Source organism: Glycine max, chromosome 10 (assembly GCF_000004515.6).
Source record: "Glycine max cultivar Williams 82 chromosome 10, Glycine_max_v4.0, whole genome shotgun sequence".
In the NCBI taxonomy this organism is placed as follows: Eukaryota; Viridiplantae; Streptophyta; class Magnoliopsida; order Fabales; family Fabaceae; genus Glycine; species Glycine max.
In genome coordinates this window covers 49213278-49235175 of record NC_038246.2, presented here as the reverse complement: position 1 = coordinate 49235175, position 21898 = coordinate 49213278, and the positions used below count along the sequence as shown (strand labels likewise).

General features: G+C 30.1%; 1 protein-coding gene across 1 annotated transcript; it reads right to left on the bottom strand.

Moving 5' to 3' along the window:
• Positions 1–19564: 19564 nt before the first annotated feature.
• On the bottom strand, positions 19565–20640 carry LOC100803789 (E3 ubiquitin-protein ligase RHA2A). Its single transcript, XM_003536613.5, has one exon. The coding sequence runs from the start codon at positions 20378–20380 to the stop codon at positions 19871–19873; it is 510 nt and encodes a 169-aa protein (XP_003536661.1). The 5' UTR covers positions 20381–20640; the 3' UTR covers positions 19565–19870.
• Positions 20641–21898: the final 1258 nt, after the last annotated feature.

The window sequence follows — 21898 nt, the reverse complement described above, 5'->3', positions numbered from 1 at the left end:
CTCAGCCTTATAAATAAATTCCAGGGATAACAAAATGGGCTGAGATTATCGAGCCAACCCGTTTAACTAGTTAATTTCGGCCGGTCAGGTTGGGTGTTTTAACCCACTAGCTGCTCATTTTGTCCCACTACAAAATGGGCTCACTGCAAGCTGAGCCGGGCCAATAACCATTTTTTTAAATTAGATTAAAAAAAAAAGTAGAGTAATATTTTGGTGTGAAAGTAGTGTTGTGTCTAAGATATAATATTTTTAAGTTTAGAGATAACAATAAAAGTAGTGTAGTGTAGTGTTGTTGTTGTTAATATGGAAGACTAAGTAGTTAGAAGAGTGAAAAGAATAATAAATACTAAATTTTTTTAACTATTTTCTTTAATAACATTTTTACTTTAGTCTTATAGTTGCTTACTTTAAAAAAAAATAAAAAAAATGGCGGACCAACCCGCCTATAAACAGGATGGGTTGAACATTTCATCCCACTTTTGTAGAGTATGTAATCGATTTTTAGTAGGACATGCTAAAATAGATTAGACTATCCCATTTTGTCGTTCCTAATAAATACTTACTCGAGATATAACCAGGTCCATGTGAACTCGATTGATGAAATAGAACGACCTTCATAACAGAACATGCAAACTCTTTTTATAAGCTAAAGCCATTTGACCTAAAAAAATGTCAATGCAACTTACAAAAGATTGATGGATAGGATATTGAAGGAGAATATTAACGTAAAACTTGAGATCTACATAGATAGTACGGTGGCCAAAGCGACAAATGTTGAAAACCACATCACAGACGTGAAGGAGAGTACTTAAAGAAAGTTCACCATATACCTAAACTCCACTAAATACACATTCAGTTTGAGGAGGATAATTCCTCAATTTCATGTTTATCGATCAAGGTATTGAAATGTGGCGATATACTACAACCATTATTCCAATACATGAAAGGGTTGAAAGTTCTGGTGGACACATGCGTGCCTAGAAGCTTGCAAAGCTTTAAGCAATTCATGTTATCTCTATCAGTCTTGTTGCAACTTGTGCCCAACCGAGAATTGACTCTATACCTTATCGTGAAACAATAATCAATCTAACTTTAATGTAAGATCACATTAACTAGAGTGTTTTTTTTTTGTTTTGTTAAAATATCTTATTTTTTAAAATTTAGAATTTTAGTTTCTTATTTTTTAATTGAGACCTTTCATCTTTAATTTTTAAAATTTTAGTTTCTTATTTTTTAATTGAGATATTTTATTCCTATTTTTAAAAAATATATTATTTTAGTCCTTATGACCAATTTTAAATGTTAATTTATATACTTTGTATATGTGACACGTGTTTATTTATTATTCATATAATAAAGATTTTTATTATTATTTAATTGTTAACAAACTTAATTTATTAAAAAATTATATAGCCAAATCTGAAAATTATAAAATAAGGACTAAAATTGCATATTTTTTAAAAAAATGAGGATGAAATATCTAAAATAAAAAATAAGAAACTAAAATTGTAAATTTTTAAAAAGTAGAGGGCACGATATCTCAAATAAAAAAAGACATTAAAATCACGGATTTAAAAAATAGAAAGAAAAAAATTATATTTTTTTCACCTAATCTTTAATTAGTTTATGCGTATCTATTTATTACGATGCAGAAATAAAAAAATTATAAAATCGTAAAACTCACTGGTATTTTATGAGAATCAAGAAAATTTAGGGAGCGTTTATTGTAATTTTATTTTCTGCTTTCACCTTTCAATTAAAAAAATTGTCACTTTGTTTTCATTTTTTTTTCAAAGATTTATACAAGAAACACTGAAAACATGTTTTTTTGTTTTTTCTGTTTTCTGTACAAATATTTGAAAACGGGAAATATAATGAAAACAAGATGACGACTATGTAATTAAAAAATAAAAACTGAAAATAAAAATAATTTTTTTTGCAAGTAAACTCTCTCTTATTGCATTTCTTGATTTTTATATACAATAGACATATAAAAAGGAACAAAATGAATATCAACAAACATTCAAGCCTTAATTGGAGCCTGTGATGTTCATCATTTTTTTTTTGCTTTTGTATTTGTAGATAAACATGGGAGCTTGCAAAAGCCATAGGCGCCATACTGCCATAGGCTGTAGTCATAAGATTCCGACAAGTGCGGTCCAGATATAGTATAAACGGAAGACTAGAGTTATTCGTCATTGCTCCCAAAGATTTTTTTTTTCCCTTTACATTTTTTTTAAGAATTTTATTTGAAATAGTACTCATATACGTATTTTTGTTTGTCTTAATTAGAGATGAGGAGTGTGACTCAATTTACTTAGTTAGGAACTAATTTCATTCACATTATATAATTATGGTTGACTCAAAAAAAATTTATATATGATAAGAATTAAATATAAATTTTTTCACTAAATAAATTATTCTCGATCATGTAAACACGCCCCATCATTTACATCATTACTTCAATCTTTAAGTTATTACTTGTATAAGTATTAAATGTGGACATTAGAGTTTAATTTATTTCTTTTCTTTTTTGATTTTTCTCTCTCTTTAAGAAAAATAAAAAAAAATATGGATATTTCTTTTAACTGTAATTAAACATTGTTTCATAACATCACATACATTACAACTTTTCATTAGATCCGAATCTCATTGATTAATTTAAAGAATTATTACAAAATAATTAAGAGGAGTTTAAAGTTTGTGACAATACATTGAAAAGGCTTAAAGTTTAGGAAGTTTATTATATTTTCTCTTATAATCAATATTATTATTTGTGATAAATATTTGCTTTATAAATATCGTTGCTATAATTTAAAAGAGTGTTTACAAATGCTCTTAGATTAACATTTATAAATATCTTTCTACCGCATTAATGTTGCGATGAAAAATAAAAAGAGTATACTTGACCATGTCTGCTAAATTAGACAGTGAACAAACATCATATTATATGTTCAAATCAAAAAAAAAAAAAAAACTCGGAAGCCGAAAGTAAATAACCTTGATGATTACATGCTTAGACATAATATAATTGTGAAAGCATTTACATAGAGTGTGTTTGTTTTAACGTTTGAAATGCAATGACACCAAAGAAAGAAAATCCTTCTAGAAATAAAGATCGGATTTACCAAACTGAGAAATCAAATAAGCACTTAAAACAACCCAATCGTTTTGGTTTACATAGGATTGTGTAATGTGTCTAGAAACACTAAGCTCAAGTGACAAAAGCAGAGCTTTGAGTTATGGATTAACGTGAATGCATGGTCACATGATTATTAACACTGTTAACAGAGGGTCCATCTAATAGAAGATGAAAAACGAAGAGATGGCACAGTGAAAAAGGAAGGGGAAAAAGCAGAATTCACCATTAATTAGGAAAGGTAAAAAGCAAATATAGAGGATGGTATCGCTTTGGTTTGCTTTGAGCATGCGGGATCCAATGCGTTTGCGTAAAAAACATAGAAACGCATAAAAGGGACCCACCGCTGTTGCCTCAGATACACTCTCGAGGCCTCACGCGCCGCTCTTTGTACGCACTTCTTCAGACACCTTTGTGCAACCATTCTTCTTCTTTCCTTTTCTTACCCAATCCCTTCATTTTATATTTCTTGCTCATTTACTAATAAATACTATCGTATTCTTAGGATGAACTTATAATTTCTTGGTTAGTATTTTAAGAATGTGCATTAATAATTTCTTTTTTTTCTTAAATGATCTTTTATCTCTATAAAATAATTTTTTTATTGGTTCTTTAAAATTAAAGTTTATTTTATTTTAATTCTTTAAAGTTTTTTTTAATCAGTACTTTTAAGTAATAATATTAACTGATAATATAATAACTATATTATTGACAAATCATTAATTTGTCATATTATCAAGAGTCAAATAGAACTACACATATATTTTTATTTTCTTTTTTATAAATTATAATTTTAAATTTCTCATCAACAATTAACTAATATGACGTTATCAACCATTTTGAATAAATGAAACTCTAATAAATACAATTTATAAAAAAAATTGCACAAAATTATCTTATCCAATTCTTTGATGAAGTGACAAGAAATCAATAAAAACTCTATGTTTTTATATCATCATTTAATGCTATTAGACGTTAAAAACTAAAAAAAAAACATTAAATAATTAAAATAAAAAATCCTCTATTTTATAGAACCAAAAGGTTACTTAAGTTTTTTTTTTTTTTTTTACTTTTATAAGTTAAAAAAATTGTTTGTTAAATAATACGAGTAAAACATATATGTACAAAAGAAAAAAAAAAGATGATGATACCGTTCGAGCATATTTAAGTCTAAATTGGTGATTAAAAGTCAAGATCAGCCATAGGAATTGAAACGTAAAAGCGAGACAGCAAATCTAGAGATGGTCTAGTATCAAAGCCATTGTTGCACCTCTTTAAAGGGGATAATAAAGCACAAACAATTTGCCCAAACCAAAGCTGATTTGAACCCAAGGATTGGTTCTCCAAGTTTGTTGCATTGAACATTTTTTTTCCACCGAATTTGCAATGAGCAGATAGAGTGGATAGTATAGTATACTTTTATTCATAAATATTTTTTTTAATAATTATACACATCATTAGTAAAAGAAACTATCATTTTCTCCTTTTTAATATATCTATTTATCTACACATAATATAAAAATTATTTGATTGTATATCATTTATTTATTTTAGTAATTTTCAATTATAACTCTCTCATACACATATGCAAACATGTACATATCTGTTAGAGACTAAAATAAAATTTACTGCAGGATCGGAGTATGTCTAAACATTACTACAAAGTACAAACGCATAAAATAAATTTTCATAATATAATTATTAAACTTCAATTGGGAGTTATTTAATAACATTTTATAAGATTATATGTTTCTTCATATTAATTTATTTCATATCAAATTTTCACTAAATATTTTTCAAATAATTTAGTTATTTTCAATTGATTAATAAATTATATATTACATATTTGTTTAGTAAAAAAATATAATTTATCATAAATATTGAATTTAAAAAGATCACAAAATGCACTAATAATGAAACTAATTATAAAATATAAGTATAAAAAAGAGTAAGAAGCTAAATATTTTTTAGTTTTGTTATTTCATGAATTAACTAAGTTTATGGTCTAATGGCATACTAATGACGTAATGCTGAAGTAAAATTGACACAATGACCCTACTAAGAGGGACAGAGCCCATGTGTCTCCTGGGTCCCATTCTATTGTTGTAGTCAACTTTGTAGCCATTCATGAAATGAAATGCCCTTCTTATCCGTTTGATAAAGATCGGAAGGTGCTGCGTCGTCGTTCTATTTCTCAGGATAATTTAGAACCAGAAGAGGACCTTTAATATAGTAAGTATATATAATTTACTTTTGTTAGATACATGAGCAGTGTACCAGTACAAGACCTATCTAAATTGATTGTACTATCCACGTGAAGAAATAATTCAGCTGATTAAATTGTATGAGTGACATGCATGCGAGATTAAAACGTTTGATCCTCGTTGATTTCTTTATCTCCTTATCTTCCAGTTAGTTTCTTTCAAGACCTATTGAATGGTCTTTAACCAAAACGAATTAATTTGATTTGTATGCATGATTAATTCTAGAAGGAAACTGGCTTTTTATTTTCGACCAAGAAAGTAAAGCAAAATTGAACAAGAGCAAAAAAGAAGAAGGAATCAATACCGCTGACTTGTTATTGTGCTTTTGTAAGGTCTTGCTTTTTTCTATTCTGATGGCCAAATCTATAGTAAAGTGATTGAGCTACACATTTTGTTAGTACAGGTGCGTTCTTTCTCTATCATGTTCAAAAGTATGTTCCCAAGTGTTTCAGATTTTTAGTCTTTATCATACCAGCAATGTGGTAGACAACGACTTTGGTGCCCATTATATTTCTTACAATCCAAAGTCCTAGTGCCCCAACTTCATTTTCTCAATGTCTCTCTGATTTCTCTTACTTTTAAATTTTATGTTACCCATCCCCACTCGCACACCCTTTTCTTCCTACCTAGCTACAAGACAAACGTCATTCAACCTTTTTGAATGTTATATATGATCGATCATTACACAATAATTGGAAAAAAATGTTTATAAATAACCACACACGTTAGTTTCTAAGATGATTAACTTTTATTTTGCCGATAGAAATTAATGAATGTACGTACACGTACTCAATTGCGATAAAAATGATAGATGGTCTAACGTAAAATTAACTAGTACTAGTATAAACGTGATCAGATCCATACACATGAACGGTTAATTATGAGTAGAAATGAAATCTTTGACTATGACAAAGGGTTGTTACAAAAGCAAAGAAAGATTGCATGAGCTAGCGCAGGGTAGAATTTTTAAGTGTCTTTTTCTCCTTGTCTTCCCCATTTACTGCAACAACTCCTAAATTTCAATGCGCATGCAATTTGTGATAGCCTAGTTCAAAATGTTGACGTTCCTTGTGCGTGGAGTCCACACTAGACATCTTGTGTTGCACGTTTGCTGGACTTGGAAAAATTGTTCAGTAAATTCCAGGATAAAAGTTGTTTACACATTCGTGATGTGAATCGCGAGTGTTTACTCAACTGTTCAAGTAAACACACTGTTTCTGTTTCAGCGCGAAGAAGGAAAAAGAAGAGGTAGAGAAATTACGCGGAAAGAAAGAAAATCAATCTTTTGGGTCTATTATATAACTTCAAGAACTACCTTCTCAATTGATTATGTGACCCCTGTGTGGATAATTTTGACACTTGAGCTACTCAACAATACTAAGTACTATGGTTGATATAGTATATATAAGTTAAGCTCAAATTCACTTGCGGCATTAAGATTCAAACCTTGACATATATTGTTATCAGAAGCAAAGATGTTAAATACGAATGAGATAGTATATGATATTTAAGCTAGCTCCTACTACTAATTTGAAAATTGTTACCCAATTACATTTATGACCATGTTGCTTTGGGCATATTGTTTTTTTTTTCTTTTTTTCTTCGTTGTGTTGATTACTCAATCATCCGCGTCAAATTGGACGCACAAATTGGTGGGGTTAGCTGCACCTTGGGCCAATCATCCGCCCCCGTATCCATTCACTCCAATCTAGGTTAATGCCCCACTACTACACACTACCCTCCTCAATAATAAGGTAATAAATCCAAAAAGTTGCCCATAAAAGCTTCTGTGTTGAGCTAAGTGAGAAAATATATAGTTAATCACATTAACCACCAAACACCAATTTTCTACCCCACAACCAAGCCACGTTCACATACGCAGACAAACAAACCCCATCAAACCCCTACAATTTTTTCCCCTTCCCTCTTCCTCTTTAACCCACGAAAAATGAATATGAAAATTCCAAGAGCTTTGGAAACCGAGTTAGTGGACATTTTGGCATTCCCCACAAACATGCCCTTAACTATATTAGACCAAGAATTTCAACTCCGCTTTTGTTTTCTTTTTTTCTTCACATGCATTTTATAAATGAGAATAATAATAATAATGCAAAACCAAAAGCTAAAATCTCGCCTTTATATACGACCCATCATGTCACCCCTTGTCCCTATGCTCACACCCTCTCACACTCTCTCTATTTCAAGTCTTTTTTTTTAGCCTTAGCTTTGCTATAGCTTCCCCATTTCCATTTTCTTGAGCCTTTCTTAGCCTTGTCACTCATCCATTATCATTCATAACTTTATTTCATCACCCCCACAAACATGGCCTCTAGGAGTGTGCCTTTGAGAGTTCAAGCTACGGCGGTGAATAAGGATGCTCGTTCTGTCGTAGACGACGGTGGTGTAGGGTGGAGGAAGGGTATTTCGGTAAATATGCGTAAAAGTTGATGGTGAATGAAGGAAACAACACAACACAATGGCTTTGCAATTGCACTCTCCCGAGTTTCTGCCTCATCACAATGTTGTGAAGAAGAATTGGGAGAGTGTTATCATTGCATCGCGGGGAATTGAGGGTAGCGGTCCGAATTACCTTTAACTTTAGGTCCTTAAATTTTGTATTTTACTTCTTCTTACGTATTTCCCACTGATTTTCTTGCTTTGGGTTATTTCTTGTTATATATGTTAATGTTATGATATGATGGAAGAAGAATCATGGGATGTAAGAGATGCATACGAGGTTGCTTTGTTGGTTGTGGTGGTTTTGGTCAAATGGGTATCATGGGGAGTTTTGTTCTTAGTTTGGTTGGTTAATTTAGGAACTTAATGCTTCTGGCATGCATCACTTACACCCATCAATGTATTTTCCTTTGTTGTGAGTTTATTTTAATATAAAGGGAATGAATGAATGACGTTGGTTTTCTTAATTTTCCGTTGTGTCGCTCTTCGATCTTCAGCTTTTAATTTTTATTTTCCTTCCTTCGATAGGAGATGCAAAGCAGACAATGATAAGTTACCAAACGTCCAAAAGAAAATATAAAAGAATAATGAGAGAGGCAAAAGCAATGGAAAAAGCAGAGTGTGCCTTTGGTGAAAGAAAATTGATCACTTTGGACTTTAATGTCTGTTTGATCACAAACTTGGAATGAAAACCAATTAATGATAAATGAATATTCCAGCATAGATTGAATCGCAAGAAATGAATCAAATTGGATACATGATACGTCTTTATCCATGTTACCTACTAGAAGCTAGTTTGTCTTTTAACTAATGTACTCGTGCATGGCAAACATAAATAACGAAAAGGATTAGCTTGAATCAATTAAAACCTCTTTTTTGTAACCAATTAGAAATTTGAATTCCCTTCCACTGTCTATAATTTGTCTCAAAAGGTCCAGTATACGTAAGTTATAAATACTAGTGCATAAACAGTTAAGAAAAATAAACATTTTGAGATTGAAGAAATAAATAAAATATATTGAACATTTTAACAATAGAAAAGTATTTTGAATAAATTTAAAACCCATTATATTTGTTATCTTTATTGTTTTAAAAAATAAAAAGGAAATATGTATTTTGAACTTTTAGGACAGGGTTTTTTTAACGGATGACACAATTCAATAAATATATATGTTTGCACATTTATCAGTTGTCTATTGTTTTTGTTTTTTGAGTCTTTATTTATTTTGGTGTCAAATAAAAAGGGCAGGGTAGTTACGATGTAGAAAAAGAATAAAAAGAGTAGTTGTTTTCTGCCGGTGCTTGGGACAATGTACAGATCGCCCTTTTTTTTTTTTAGACAAACAAATCGCCCTTCTAGTCTTAGCTAACAGAGGTAAAGTTGGTAAATTTAATTTTGCCTGCCCAAAAGCTAAGAAAAAAAGTGTCTTTGCTGAAAATTAGTTGTCATTAACAATATTAAGGCGCAAAAGAACTTTTTGAGTTTTGACATCAATTATTCTTGATCACATGATGAACCCGCTGAACGAGAGGCCTGTGTTTTTTTTTTTATTCTTTTTATCGGCAAACGAGAGTTCTGAGTGGTTTTTCAAAATATCATTGGTGCTTGATAATGTCAAAGTATCTTTTCATTTATATATCACTTTAAATATCAACATACCTGATAAAAAATAGCTAATTTTGATTTTTTTTATACCAAATATTACCTCTGTTTCTGTTTTTAAATACAAGATTCGTTCAACCAATTCAATTTGTTTAATAAAAATAATTATTCAATAAAAAAATATTAATTTAATTAATTATATTAAATTTATCAATTATTTATGTTGTTATTCTAAAATTATCCTTTATTTTTTTTCCACTTAATTAATTCTCACAAAAAATGATTAATATTTAGAGGAAATACTATAATTAATTAAGAGTATTATATGATAAAAATAATTAATACACCAAACTTTAAAAAAAAGTCGAAGAAGCAATAAAATAAAAAAGTCTACATCTAAGAATAGAGATAATACATCAATACTATAGTAAATTAGTAAATGATAACGCTTGGTAGCATTAGCCATGAATGAGGCTGGAACCAATATTGAGCTCAATTAGCTAAAAATACAGAAAGTGTGGGTATAATTTACTCCTTAAAATATGATCTGGGGTTGTAAAATGCACATTCACAACCAGTAGCAATACAAGCCCAAATCTACTAACCATCCAAAATCAAATCCGTTCTACAACAGCTTCTGAAAAAGTTGGAATCTTGTCTACAGGGAAATCCAAAAGGGTCATTTCATCTGGAAGGAGAGTGAACGCCGATGCTCGTATACGTAGGCACTACTGCAAATAGCTAGCTAAAGAAAAAAAAGACACATTTCCCTTCATGAGCTCTTTTAAAGGTTGAATCATTTATGGTTTTAGACTTTAGAACAATTTACAGATACTATTTTTGTGTGAAAAATTAGCCTTTGATACCAAATGTCACCATGAGTATTCCTGATCAATCTAGTGACTGTCACGGCTGCATGCAGGATGCAACTTCCATTTGCTAAGCTGAGCTGACATCAACAGTGCTGATTAATTAATTGCTTGTCATATAGTTATAACTGGCTTCACATGGTACTCCCAACACCAAACTCCAACACGTTTTGGATTTTAAACCCTATGTGAACTAATATATATAGTAACATATTTAATATAATTCATTCTCGAATTTATCGAATGTCAAATATTTGTGCCAATTGGACACATGTGGATACTATGTATTAGGTTTATGTGTTTTGATTGCTTTGTTGATGTCACAGGGGTTTTGAGGATGGTTTCTATCCTTCTCCTCCCATATTAGAATCCTTATTCAGAATTACTTCTCAAGATTAATTAATAGTAATGGTTGTCTCATTTCACTTTCACCCTTTCCAAATATAACTCTATCTGGATAAAGTATATGCCATATTTTAGGATTAAATTGTTTAAAGAATTTTAGATTATTATTTACTATTTTTTTTTCAACCAAAATTCTAACATGACCCCATGGTTGTCACAAAGAAATAATCAGGAGTCAGGACCACCACGAATTAATGATTGGCGGCTTAGGCGAAAAGGGTAGCTGATATTTCTCTATTCTCTGCATTTTGCACTACAATCTCTTTGCCTTGAGATTAAGGAAATATAATGAGCAAGTGCAACAAGGAAGAGACAAGGAAAAGAATGATTGAAGGTTCTTTGATTCTCATCTTCCTTGATTTGGAATTGAACTTGGCTCAGCTTGCAAGAGCAGGAAAGTTAGTTGACATTTTCATTATTAAATACTAAATATGAGAGGACATTCGTTGAATGGTCGTTGGTATGCGCCAATATTTGAGATGAAGATGATCATCAACTAAATTGTTCAATGGTTTTTGGTCATAATTTAAGATGCTGCTATGAATCTTAAATAAATCTGATATTGAGTCTCTTGCAAGATTCTATATATGACAGTGTGACATTTCAGCTGGGATCAAGTTTTTTTGTCCAAGTCAACGCAATAGGAATCATTAATTCATACTCACGATTCACTTGTTTTGGCTACAATCTACTAGTATAAAGTATAAATTTTAGAAGTGTCGTTTTGTTTACTCAAATAATAAAGTCACTCAAACCTAGAGTTTATCTTCTTTTTTTCTCCTCTGCAGAGAGATGATAGGCTAAATTTAGGGAATAACTTACCTTAAAAAATATGAGACTTGAAATGAGAAGCAAAAATGTGACTAACTGAACCCTATCTTTAACTGGAGAATGGATCGATCGAATACATTAATTTAGTAGATAAAAAGAGATTAAGAAAATGAAATCCCAAAATTTTAAATGTAATTCTGAAAAATTATACAAAATATTAACAGATTTAATTAATACTACTAATTAAATTAACTAAAATATTTTAATTACTGTAAAGTATTAAAAGAATCTTCTATATATACAGTATATAACAAAAGAGATAGTATATCTTATGTTGTGTTTTAGCTATGTACCAATCTCTGATCAGTATTAAAAAAAAAAAAAAAAAACTACCATCTGTTGCTACTTGCTGGTGGATTGGATTGAACAGGTCTATTTGCAGGCCATGTTGATACCATAAAATTGATAATATTTTTTTATCAATAAATGTTAATTATTAATTGTTAGTGAAAAAATTAAACGAGACTTCTCACTCTTTTTTTCTTTCTTTACCATTAGACTAATCTTATAATTTCATAAAATATCTAAGTGAGTGGCGCATAATCTCAATTCTTAACACTTTTGGTTTAAGATAGTAAAGATAAATCAAAATCCAATTATTGTTCACATTAAAAAAAAAAGGAATCCAATGTGATACAAAGCAAGAAGAAACCGATATTATCAATAGTGAGACCCAGTCAAACAATTTGGCAAATGCAAATGTGCTGAAATATTAGAGTACTACAGATAAAATTGAATTAGAGTTTAGAGCTTCAGATCAATCCACACGATCCAATGTAGCTCTGTTGTCCCGCCGATATACTATTAGGTAGTTCGAAACTAGTACTATATTTAAAAAAATAATAACATTTAATCATATTTCATCAAAAGATTAGTGAAAATTAACTAATAAATGCTCCGGATGCATGTTTGTGTACATATGAAAGTTTCAATACATACCTAGATCGGATTGGATAATAATGGGAACACTTTTAATATTTATACACCCTATACTTAAGGTGAGGAGGTTATCTACATACTTAGATTGAATCGGATCATGATGAGAATGCTTTTAGTCTATACACACCTTGTGTTTAAGGTTAAGGAATTGTGTACATACCTGGATTAAATCAGACAATGATACTATTATGTCATATTTCATTAATGGGGAGCAAGCATAATCGAACTATAATTCAAGTCATATTCCTATAGTGCCAGTATTGATCCAATCTAAGTTCAAAATTATGGAATTAAAGGAAATATTATCATAAGACAACTTTACTCATAAAGATCAACTAATTTAAACTTAATCACACTCTTCAAGAGAATATGATGAAACATATTGATATGTCATAAATGCACCAACCCGAGAATATGAGAATGAGATCCACCAATTGGCATGATAAATAGTCTTCTCTCTACCTAGGAAGGCAAGTTAAATTTTATACCTCACTTGAGTGCTTTAAATTAGGTCACTTCTATTACAGGAAATTTTTTTCGAGAACAAAACCCAAACTGTGTTTTGAGGCTAACAATGGAGGGCCCTTACTAGAAATGAGCAATCCAAGATGAACTTTGCCTTATATTGCTTGATTCCATTATGATCCAGAAACCATAATGATCTACCTATATATCGGTACATCGTATTGGCGATATTGCAACCTGTATTTATCCTTTTAATTTAAGAAAATTTTTGGTAGACATCTATTATGCAATCTAAAACCTGGAGAGAGAGAAAAAAAAAGCGTAAAATAAAAACAAAAATGATAAAATTGATGATATGACAAAAAGAAAGATAAAAATAAATAAGAAGTGTTATAAAATTATGGATGATACATATTATCACTACTTTTAACTTAGTAATCATTTTCTTTTGTTAGCTCAAATAACCATAGATTACAAATTTTAAGGGATTTAACTCATTTAATCGAGTAATAAATTGTTATAAATTTAAAAATATTGTTGCTTTTATTATTTTTTACTGTATTTTTGGCAACTTTTTTTTTTATTTATCTTGATCACATCGCCTATTTTATTTTATATTATTTATGGAACTTATTATAAAAATATATTTTGAAAATAGTATTACTCAAAATGGAAAGGTCCTCACAGCCGAAAGTGCCGAATCCTCATCTTACCTTTTTTTCACCCAAGTCTTCATCTTGGTCATGGACTCATGCCATAGAATTATGATTTATGAGCAAATTTGTTATTTGCTATTAATTAAAAACAAGTGACTCAATGTAAATAATAATCTACTAAATTTTCTCTAAAAATTTAAAAAAGTTAATTTATATTTATTTATAATCATAAATTTATTTTTAAAAAATAAAAAGCAGATTATTTTATGAAGAGTTGTTGAAAATAGCTTGTGGTTTTAATTAAATTTTTTATTTTTAAAAATTGAAATAAATGCATGAAAAACCTTTAAAAATAATACTTTTTAAATATAGAAGTAATTCTTTAACGTGAAATGATGTAACAAAAAAAAAAAAAACTACATCGCGTATTTCACTTTTTTTTTTTTTTTACTTTTTAACATTTTTGTTGAGGAGTTTTTTTTTTTTGTGGAGTCTTCAAGTCGTTGTTACTTTCTTATACTCTCAAATTAAAACCCATGTGACATTATTAATCATCGATGTTGTTATCACAATCTTATCATAATCAAAACAGCTAGCTACGTATCCAATTCCATCCTTCTCCCTCATACCAAGCTTTTTAGTCATTTAAAATGTCTTCCCGTCGTTTAAATTAAGTTCGTATCATATTGTACTAGTTGTCTTCTACATTTTAGATCTGCTTTAGATAAAAATAAAAAATATTCATAAAGCTTATAATTAAAAATAAAACATTTTTTTTATAAATTAAAATCAACTTATGCATCTTAATTTTTTTCAAAAAATAAATGAAAACATTTCATAAAAGTTAATATAAACTAATTTTAATTTATATAAAAATAATTCGTTTTTTTTATCTAAACAAGACTTCAATTCTTTTGACTTCTTTTATTTTCCATAAGCCATCGTCAATCGATTTTGGTCCATTCAACTTCTATTGTCAATTATCTCGTTACAAAATTATTTGCATATTTTTCAAACTGTTAAGAGTACTTTCCACTTTTGATCTTTAGATATTTAGTAAAGAAAACAAAAAGGCTTCTCGTGACGTGGAAAGCGAAAACGTGCTGTGTGTTTAGAAAATTATGAAGTCTGCCATAGGATATGATTAGGGAAATAAAGATTTTTAATTAAGAAAAGAAAGAATACTACAATAATATTCAATTTCCCCGTCATTTATTGATTGAAACATTATATTATTCTGCTAACCAATAAATTTCCGTAAAAATATATAACAAAAAAATTACAAGATGACATCTCAGTGATTAATCACCGAGTAATCTAAGTGATTATTTTTTTGTAAAATCTCTTTTTTTAGTCATATTTTTTTAATCTACTTGAACTTAAAATTTTATTTAACAGAATCAAACTTAATATTTTTCGGACCATGATTTTCAAATTTTCCTTTGAGACTTTATATTATATGGTATACAAAATATCTATTTACACCTGTACTTTAAAAATAATTTTAGTTTATCATTTAAATTAAAATAATTATTCAAAAATCACTTTTGAAATGTCATTATTAAATATAATTAAATTAATTATTGTAAATAAATTAATTCTACCAACTAGCAAGCATGAAGATCATTTAGTAAGGAATCATTTCATCCCAATTAACAACTTTTATTTCAAGTCTTATAGTTCTAAATAAGACAAATGATATCCAAAAAACTAGTTTTTATCAAAATTTTAATAAATAAATTATTGATAAAAAAGAAAAATTTACGAACCATTTAGTACGACAAAATGTTTTATATTTTTATTTTCCATTTTAAGTTTATATAGGAAAAATGATAATAGAAAATACTTAAAATTTGTTTGAATGATTTTAATATAATTTTTAAATAAAAAATAAAGTAAAAAAAATAGTATGCTTGTAATAAAAGAAATACAGAAAACATAGTTAAGTTAGGAACAATACTTGAGTCCTCGCTCAAAATAGTTATTTTAATTTGATAATACTATAATAATCATTGAATATAATGATCAAATTAAAGGATACAGAATTATTTTACATTAAGAAGTATTTTTGAATTAAAAATTATGTATACTGATCGTATCCAATTCAAGAAATATTAGTTTTTATAAAAGACACTTATAGTCTCTTATCTAAAAAAGGCAAAGAAAAAAAAAATCAGGTTTTAAGTTAGTACTTAAAGTTGAAACCTCACTCCTCAGTCCTCAGCACAATATCTGCCATTGCCTATTGTCTTGCAATTAATGTTGTGCAGATTTACAACTCCACATTCTAAACCTTGGAGAACATAGTTAGTACGCCCGCCAAACACATGCACATAAAATCATAAATGAAAAGCTGGTTTCACATACAGGCCCGAATAAATATTCAGTTTTATCCTTAACAGATTAGTTGACTTGATTTCATTTAAAAAATTACAAATATAGTTTTTTGGACAAAATTACAAATAATTTTTCAAAATTACAAATGTGAGATATTTTAATCTTTCTTTTATCCAGTTAATATTTTTAAATCATGAATAAATTTTTAAAGACTGAATTAGTACAAGTTCATTTTTCTTATAGACTAAAAATAAAATCAAAATTATTGAAGGATTAAAGTATTACATGCGTGTATATAGTTGGAGACAATTCCAAGTATAAAAAATGGCATCAAATCAAAATAACTTTTTTTAAGGGGATTCAATTCCAAGTTTACCCACATATGCTTATACCAAGAGCGTATCTAATTAGGAAACGATTATTGACTTTTAAGTTTTAACTTGGAAGAGTATTCAAAAGAAGAGGTGAGTGCATATTCTCCTTGATTTGCAAATTCTCATAACCTTTGAAAATCATTTTAGGGGGTTAAAACGAATGAAATAATAAATTTTCCTGAGCATTATAAAGCATCCAAATTCAAAAGAATTATAATGATTGAGTGTTCAACAACGAGATCTATTTAATGATGATAACGATTATTATCATTGATAACTCAAGGGTGTTGAAAGTACAATCACATCCTTCACGAATTTTATTTGGCATTGAACTCCTTGGTTTGGAAGCACAGGATGGATGGAGAGGAATGAAGAGAAAACACATAAAAAAAAGTTGACCATGGATGTGAATTAAACAATAGCAATGATGATGCAATCAGAGAGAAAAATCGTGGACTGTTCTTTGAGATAGTCCACTACTTCTACCAAAGTTGTACAACGGTGGCTTAAGCCACGATTGGGTCCATTCTAAAATATGCAAACAACAAAAAATGTGAAAGTGATGCAGCAAGAGGCATTTTGTGTTGGGGACCCAATGCCACCAAAACTATTCAAATATCACAATCGTCGCAATTATTTTGGAACATATTGTGCTACGGAAACCAGCTCAACCCAATTTTATACTGACATCTAAGAAATTAAGGAAACCTTCCCATCCAAATCCTCTAGTGGATTCAATGCCACTAATTTGTGATTTGAATAAACAATACATGTCCTGGATCACATAGTAATTGTAAGTTTACTGAATTAATTTTATAATTATTATTTTAAAAGTCATACTAAAAATAACCTTTTTGACTAATTAACAGTGTAAGCTTTCAGATAGACAATAAATACTTATTAAACACAAAATATTTTAAAATAAATTTTATTCTTCATTTTCTGCTACCTATGAAACATCTTTTCTCATTTGTCTAGGTTGTTCCAGAGAACATTTTTTTGTACTTTAATTTTTCATGATAGAATTTTGATGATTAGGGATAAGAATTCAAGTTTTACATGAAAGTAAAACATGCCAGAAATGGAAAATCTATAGTTTGTCATGAGCAGATAAGATTTTTTTTTTTCATTTGGGCAATTACATAATTTTTTGTTTCCATTCGGCGCCAGCCTCCTTTATTTTGTTGAGCGATCAACAACAGCTAGGACTGAAAACAAGGGAGTGTGAAATGGTCCTATATTTCTCCACCCTTCACAATCTGGACCATTATTGATGCTCGTAATACTAAACTTGTCATAACACAAGGCTGCAATTATGATGCGGAGATTGAAGATTCAGTCTCAAGTTTTATTGTTTATAAAAAAATTATACAAAGATTAAATTACGAATCATTGGACTTGTTTGCTAAAATAATGCATGTCAATAATACCAAGGTTTTTGCACTTCACTTTTTTTTTTTTTAATTTCACAGTATTAAATTATCGTTTTTGTTAGGCCTTTTTCCATTTGTAAGAGAAAAAGAATGTTTTTATGATTTGACAAAAATCAGTTGATGTAAATATAGACATTTTACACTTTGTAAAGTGCGGATGCTAGTGTATGAAAAATAGCAAGAAACAGGGCGTCAGGGCCGTGCAATTAGGCAAGTCAATCAATGCAGTCGCTCCCAATTTATTTTTTTTCCATTTATGTTTATTATAACGCTGCTGAGATCTTAGGCCACAAATATTTGTACTAACCATTCCTATGTTACACTGTTGATGTAATAACGCTGTCGAGATCTTAGGCCACAAATATTTATGACTATGTCTGTATTAACTTCTACGAAAACCTATTTGTCAACGAACTCATGTTAAATACCATGTGCTTACTAGTTATTATACTTTTAAATATTTGTTCAAATTGTATTATTATTGTTCTTATATAAGCAAACAAAATGATTAACAACAACTAGATAATAGCGAATGTGATCCCAATTAAGTTAACACCACCAATATTACGTGCTCTAATAGTTTGCTTGTTGTAATACCATTAAATGATCCCTGATTCAAAACATGACGATCCTTCACTCACAACCAAACCAGCACTAAGTACCTATACATTGTTGTCCACCAAAGAAATATTTATTAACAAACTGGAAGAGGACAGCAATTACACATTAAGCTAAATTATTGAAAAATCAATCAGTATATATAAAATGTACCAAAACAGTGGAATATGTAAAAATCAAATTAAATTTATGCAGAAATGAAGGTGCTAGTTTGGTCTGTAGTCGCCGTGACACCTCAACTGACTTTTAATGGTGACGTAGATACTCGCGCGGCATGCTGAAGTCTAAGTTGAACACAGCCTTTGCCAAATTGGAAAGATGCACATTTCCACTCATACAAAACTGTACTGCCACTGCCAATCTATTTCCTTTCAATGAAGGTAAAGTTCATTTATGACCACAACAAGCCAAGCCAATTTCACTCTGCCTCAAGCACTACAAACCTACCTTCTCCCAACTAATTTCCACTTCAATTTCAAATGTAATGCATTAAAAAACAGTTGCAAAACACACAAGGTTAAATTATATATGAAAAACAAATAAATATTTAATACCACCTATTAATAAAAAAAATTAAATTAAATTCCATAAATTAAATTTTTACACTATTCTCTTGTTAAAATTGCATTTTCACTTTGATAAACAAATCTTAGATACAATTTCATAAATGCTTTTAGTACTATTCTCGTATCAAAATTAATAATTTGAGTAATAATTTTATTTCAATAGTATAAATAATAATAAAAAATCATTAAATATCAATACAGATTATTTAAATAAAACTTAAACTTTTATTAGAGAATAAGATATAAAAACACATATTTAAATTTTGTGTTTAGTGAATTTGTAACATGATCGTTTTTTTTTACACAACATGATTGTTTTCCATAACTCGTGAAATGTCAAATTTTAATTATAATTATAAAAAACTTGTAATCAGCAATAAAAGAGGTCTCAATAATTTCCACTTGCGTTTATATGACTAATGACCATATGTATCATAATTTTCTTTGGCAGTTTAGATAAATGCCCAAGGCCATTGTTTACTTCAACTTGTCTTTTGACTTTTTTTTAATTTAATTTCCAGAATTTATTTTTCTTCCCTCTCTTGCAATAGCTACTAGCTAGAAACGGTGATGAATGAGAAGTCTCCACCAATCTTTACCAAAGCTTCTCATGAAAACTTTACATCTACTATCTCCGATTATTACCATAAACACAGAGTCCAAAATTTACAGCATCTCAAAAAGGATTTTCAGACGGAAGAAAACCCTTCAAAAAATACCTTCAGAAAAATTACTGTTAAAAAGAGAAAAATAAATAAATCTAGCCTAATACCCTATGGGAAAAAAAAAACTAATATTAAAAACAAGGAAAAGAAAAACAGAAAAAGAAACCCGCGTACAGCTCTGTAAAAAGTGATCGCGTGAGAGGGGTAAAACCGTAAAAGTGGAGGTTCAGAAAACGAAACGTGGCCGCATCAGTGTAGGGAGAACCAAGAGATGAGTTGCTGGCCGAGGCGGCGCTCCGTGAGTGCCACGCGCTCGTCGGAGAAGAGCGGAGAGCGGCAGAGTGGGCAGTTGAACTTGTAGTGGTGGAGCCAGCCGTCGAAGCATCGGCGGTGGAAGACGTGGCGGCAGGGGAGCATGCGGACCTGGTCGCCGTCCTCGAAGGTGGCCTGGCACACGACGCAGGGGTGGTGGTCGTGGTCGTGGTCGTGGCCGGCGGCGGTGCCGTGGTGATGGTGGAAGAATTGGCTGCTGAGGGTGAGCTGATCGGAGAGCATGATAAGTCCGGCGAGGCCGGATCCGACGGCGGCGAGGAAGCGCTCGTCGACGATCTGGTCGGAGTGGAATCGGCTGAGACCTAGGGTTTGCAAAAGCGCGAAAAGCATGGAGCGGAGGTAGTTGACGCAGGTGGCTATCTGCGCCAACACCAGAAGCGGAATCGAACCCGACGACACGTCGTTTAATTGGTTTTGCAAACCCATGATGATTCTAACACAAAGTGAGGGAGTAGTAAGGTAGAGAAGAATTTAACAAGAGCTAGCGCTGTTATATATCCTTGTGGATTGAGAGAGAAGGAGACCTTCCACCGCTGTTATAAAAAGCCTCTCTGATGTGATGTGGGGGACTACACTTAGCTAATAATAATTATTTCATTTTATTCCTTATTTTTTAAATTAATCAAGTTCGATTGTAAATTTGTAACACAGGATTTCCCTAAAATTAAATCAAATATCTCTCTGTTTGTTTCAGGATTAGGTGTTCCAAAGATGGACAATAATAATAAGAGCCCTTTCACAAGGGCCATGTCCGTGTGTCGCGGGTCCCCATTCTTTATTTTAATTTACAATTTTTAGGGAAAAAATAAATAAAATGTATCCTTATTGAATAAGATAAAAAAAAAAATGGTTTTGACAATGAGATTATATATACACTTGTGATTGTAATTGGGTGTATTTGTTGATGTGATATTACTTTGCAAGGGCTATGACATGAATGGGCAACTAACTGATAACACATGATTTTCTCCAATGTGGTATCTGGACCTACGAGATTTTTCTTGGGTTACCAATATATGGTCGAGTCAATGCAAGGTGATGATATAAAAGAGAGTAAATTTACAGGAAATGGGCATGTGATATCTTTATCTTTATCTCATACATTGAACTAGTTATGCTTTCAAAACGTGGAACCTGGACAGGATCTTTGAGAAATATGAAATACTTTGTTTTTAAGTTTAATAAAAATAAAAAAAAAACTTCGTAGGCAAAAGTATGTAGCAAAAAAAAAAACAATAAAACTTCTGAAATGGATTATTTATAACAACACGTTTCTTACAACGATTAGCCGTGTTGTTTCGGTTATTCTTGTGCAAGTTATATGAATTTCAGTCAAAGAAGTAAAACAGTGCTGGATATAGAATCTTTGTTTTCCATTTTATCCTTAAGCATATAGTTTATTCTTTTACGTCGAATACTTTAAGATTGTGTGTCCCCCATCTTTTATAGTTAGATGCCATTTTTTTAGTTGTAAAGCATAGTGTCCTTCTTATTTTTCAACTTTTTTGCCTCTTAGCCTAACGTGAACTCACATATCTCATTTGTTTTAGTGTGAGTACTAAACTCATGATTTCATAATTTGTCGTCCCAATAAGTTCTTTGGACTAATTTCAGTCCTAAACATATAATATGTGTTCTTTCTTCAGTTTCATCTTGATTCCAAAGTGCATGTTGTGTGGTGCTCCATTTGATAATTTTTTTTCCTAAACATTGATGCATAATTTCTGTCAAGATTAATAATTAATTTTCGTTAAGAACCATAAGTACATATAAGGTATATATTTATTTTCCAACAACATTTATTTCATATTTAAAAACTAACCAAGATTTGAATTCTAAATTAGAAACACAAATTATTATTAATTATTGTTTGTGTTTATGTTCATAGTTGTTGGTCTGCATTTAATTTAATTTCTTTTGTAAAAAAATTAAACTAAAATTTAA

Excerpts from the sequence above, each read along its gene's own strand:
- LOC100803789 (XM_003536613.5), bottom strand. The coding sequence starts at position 20,380 with ATGGGTTTGCAAAACCAATTAAACGACGTGTCGTCGGGTTCGATTCCG.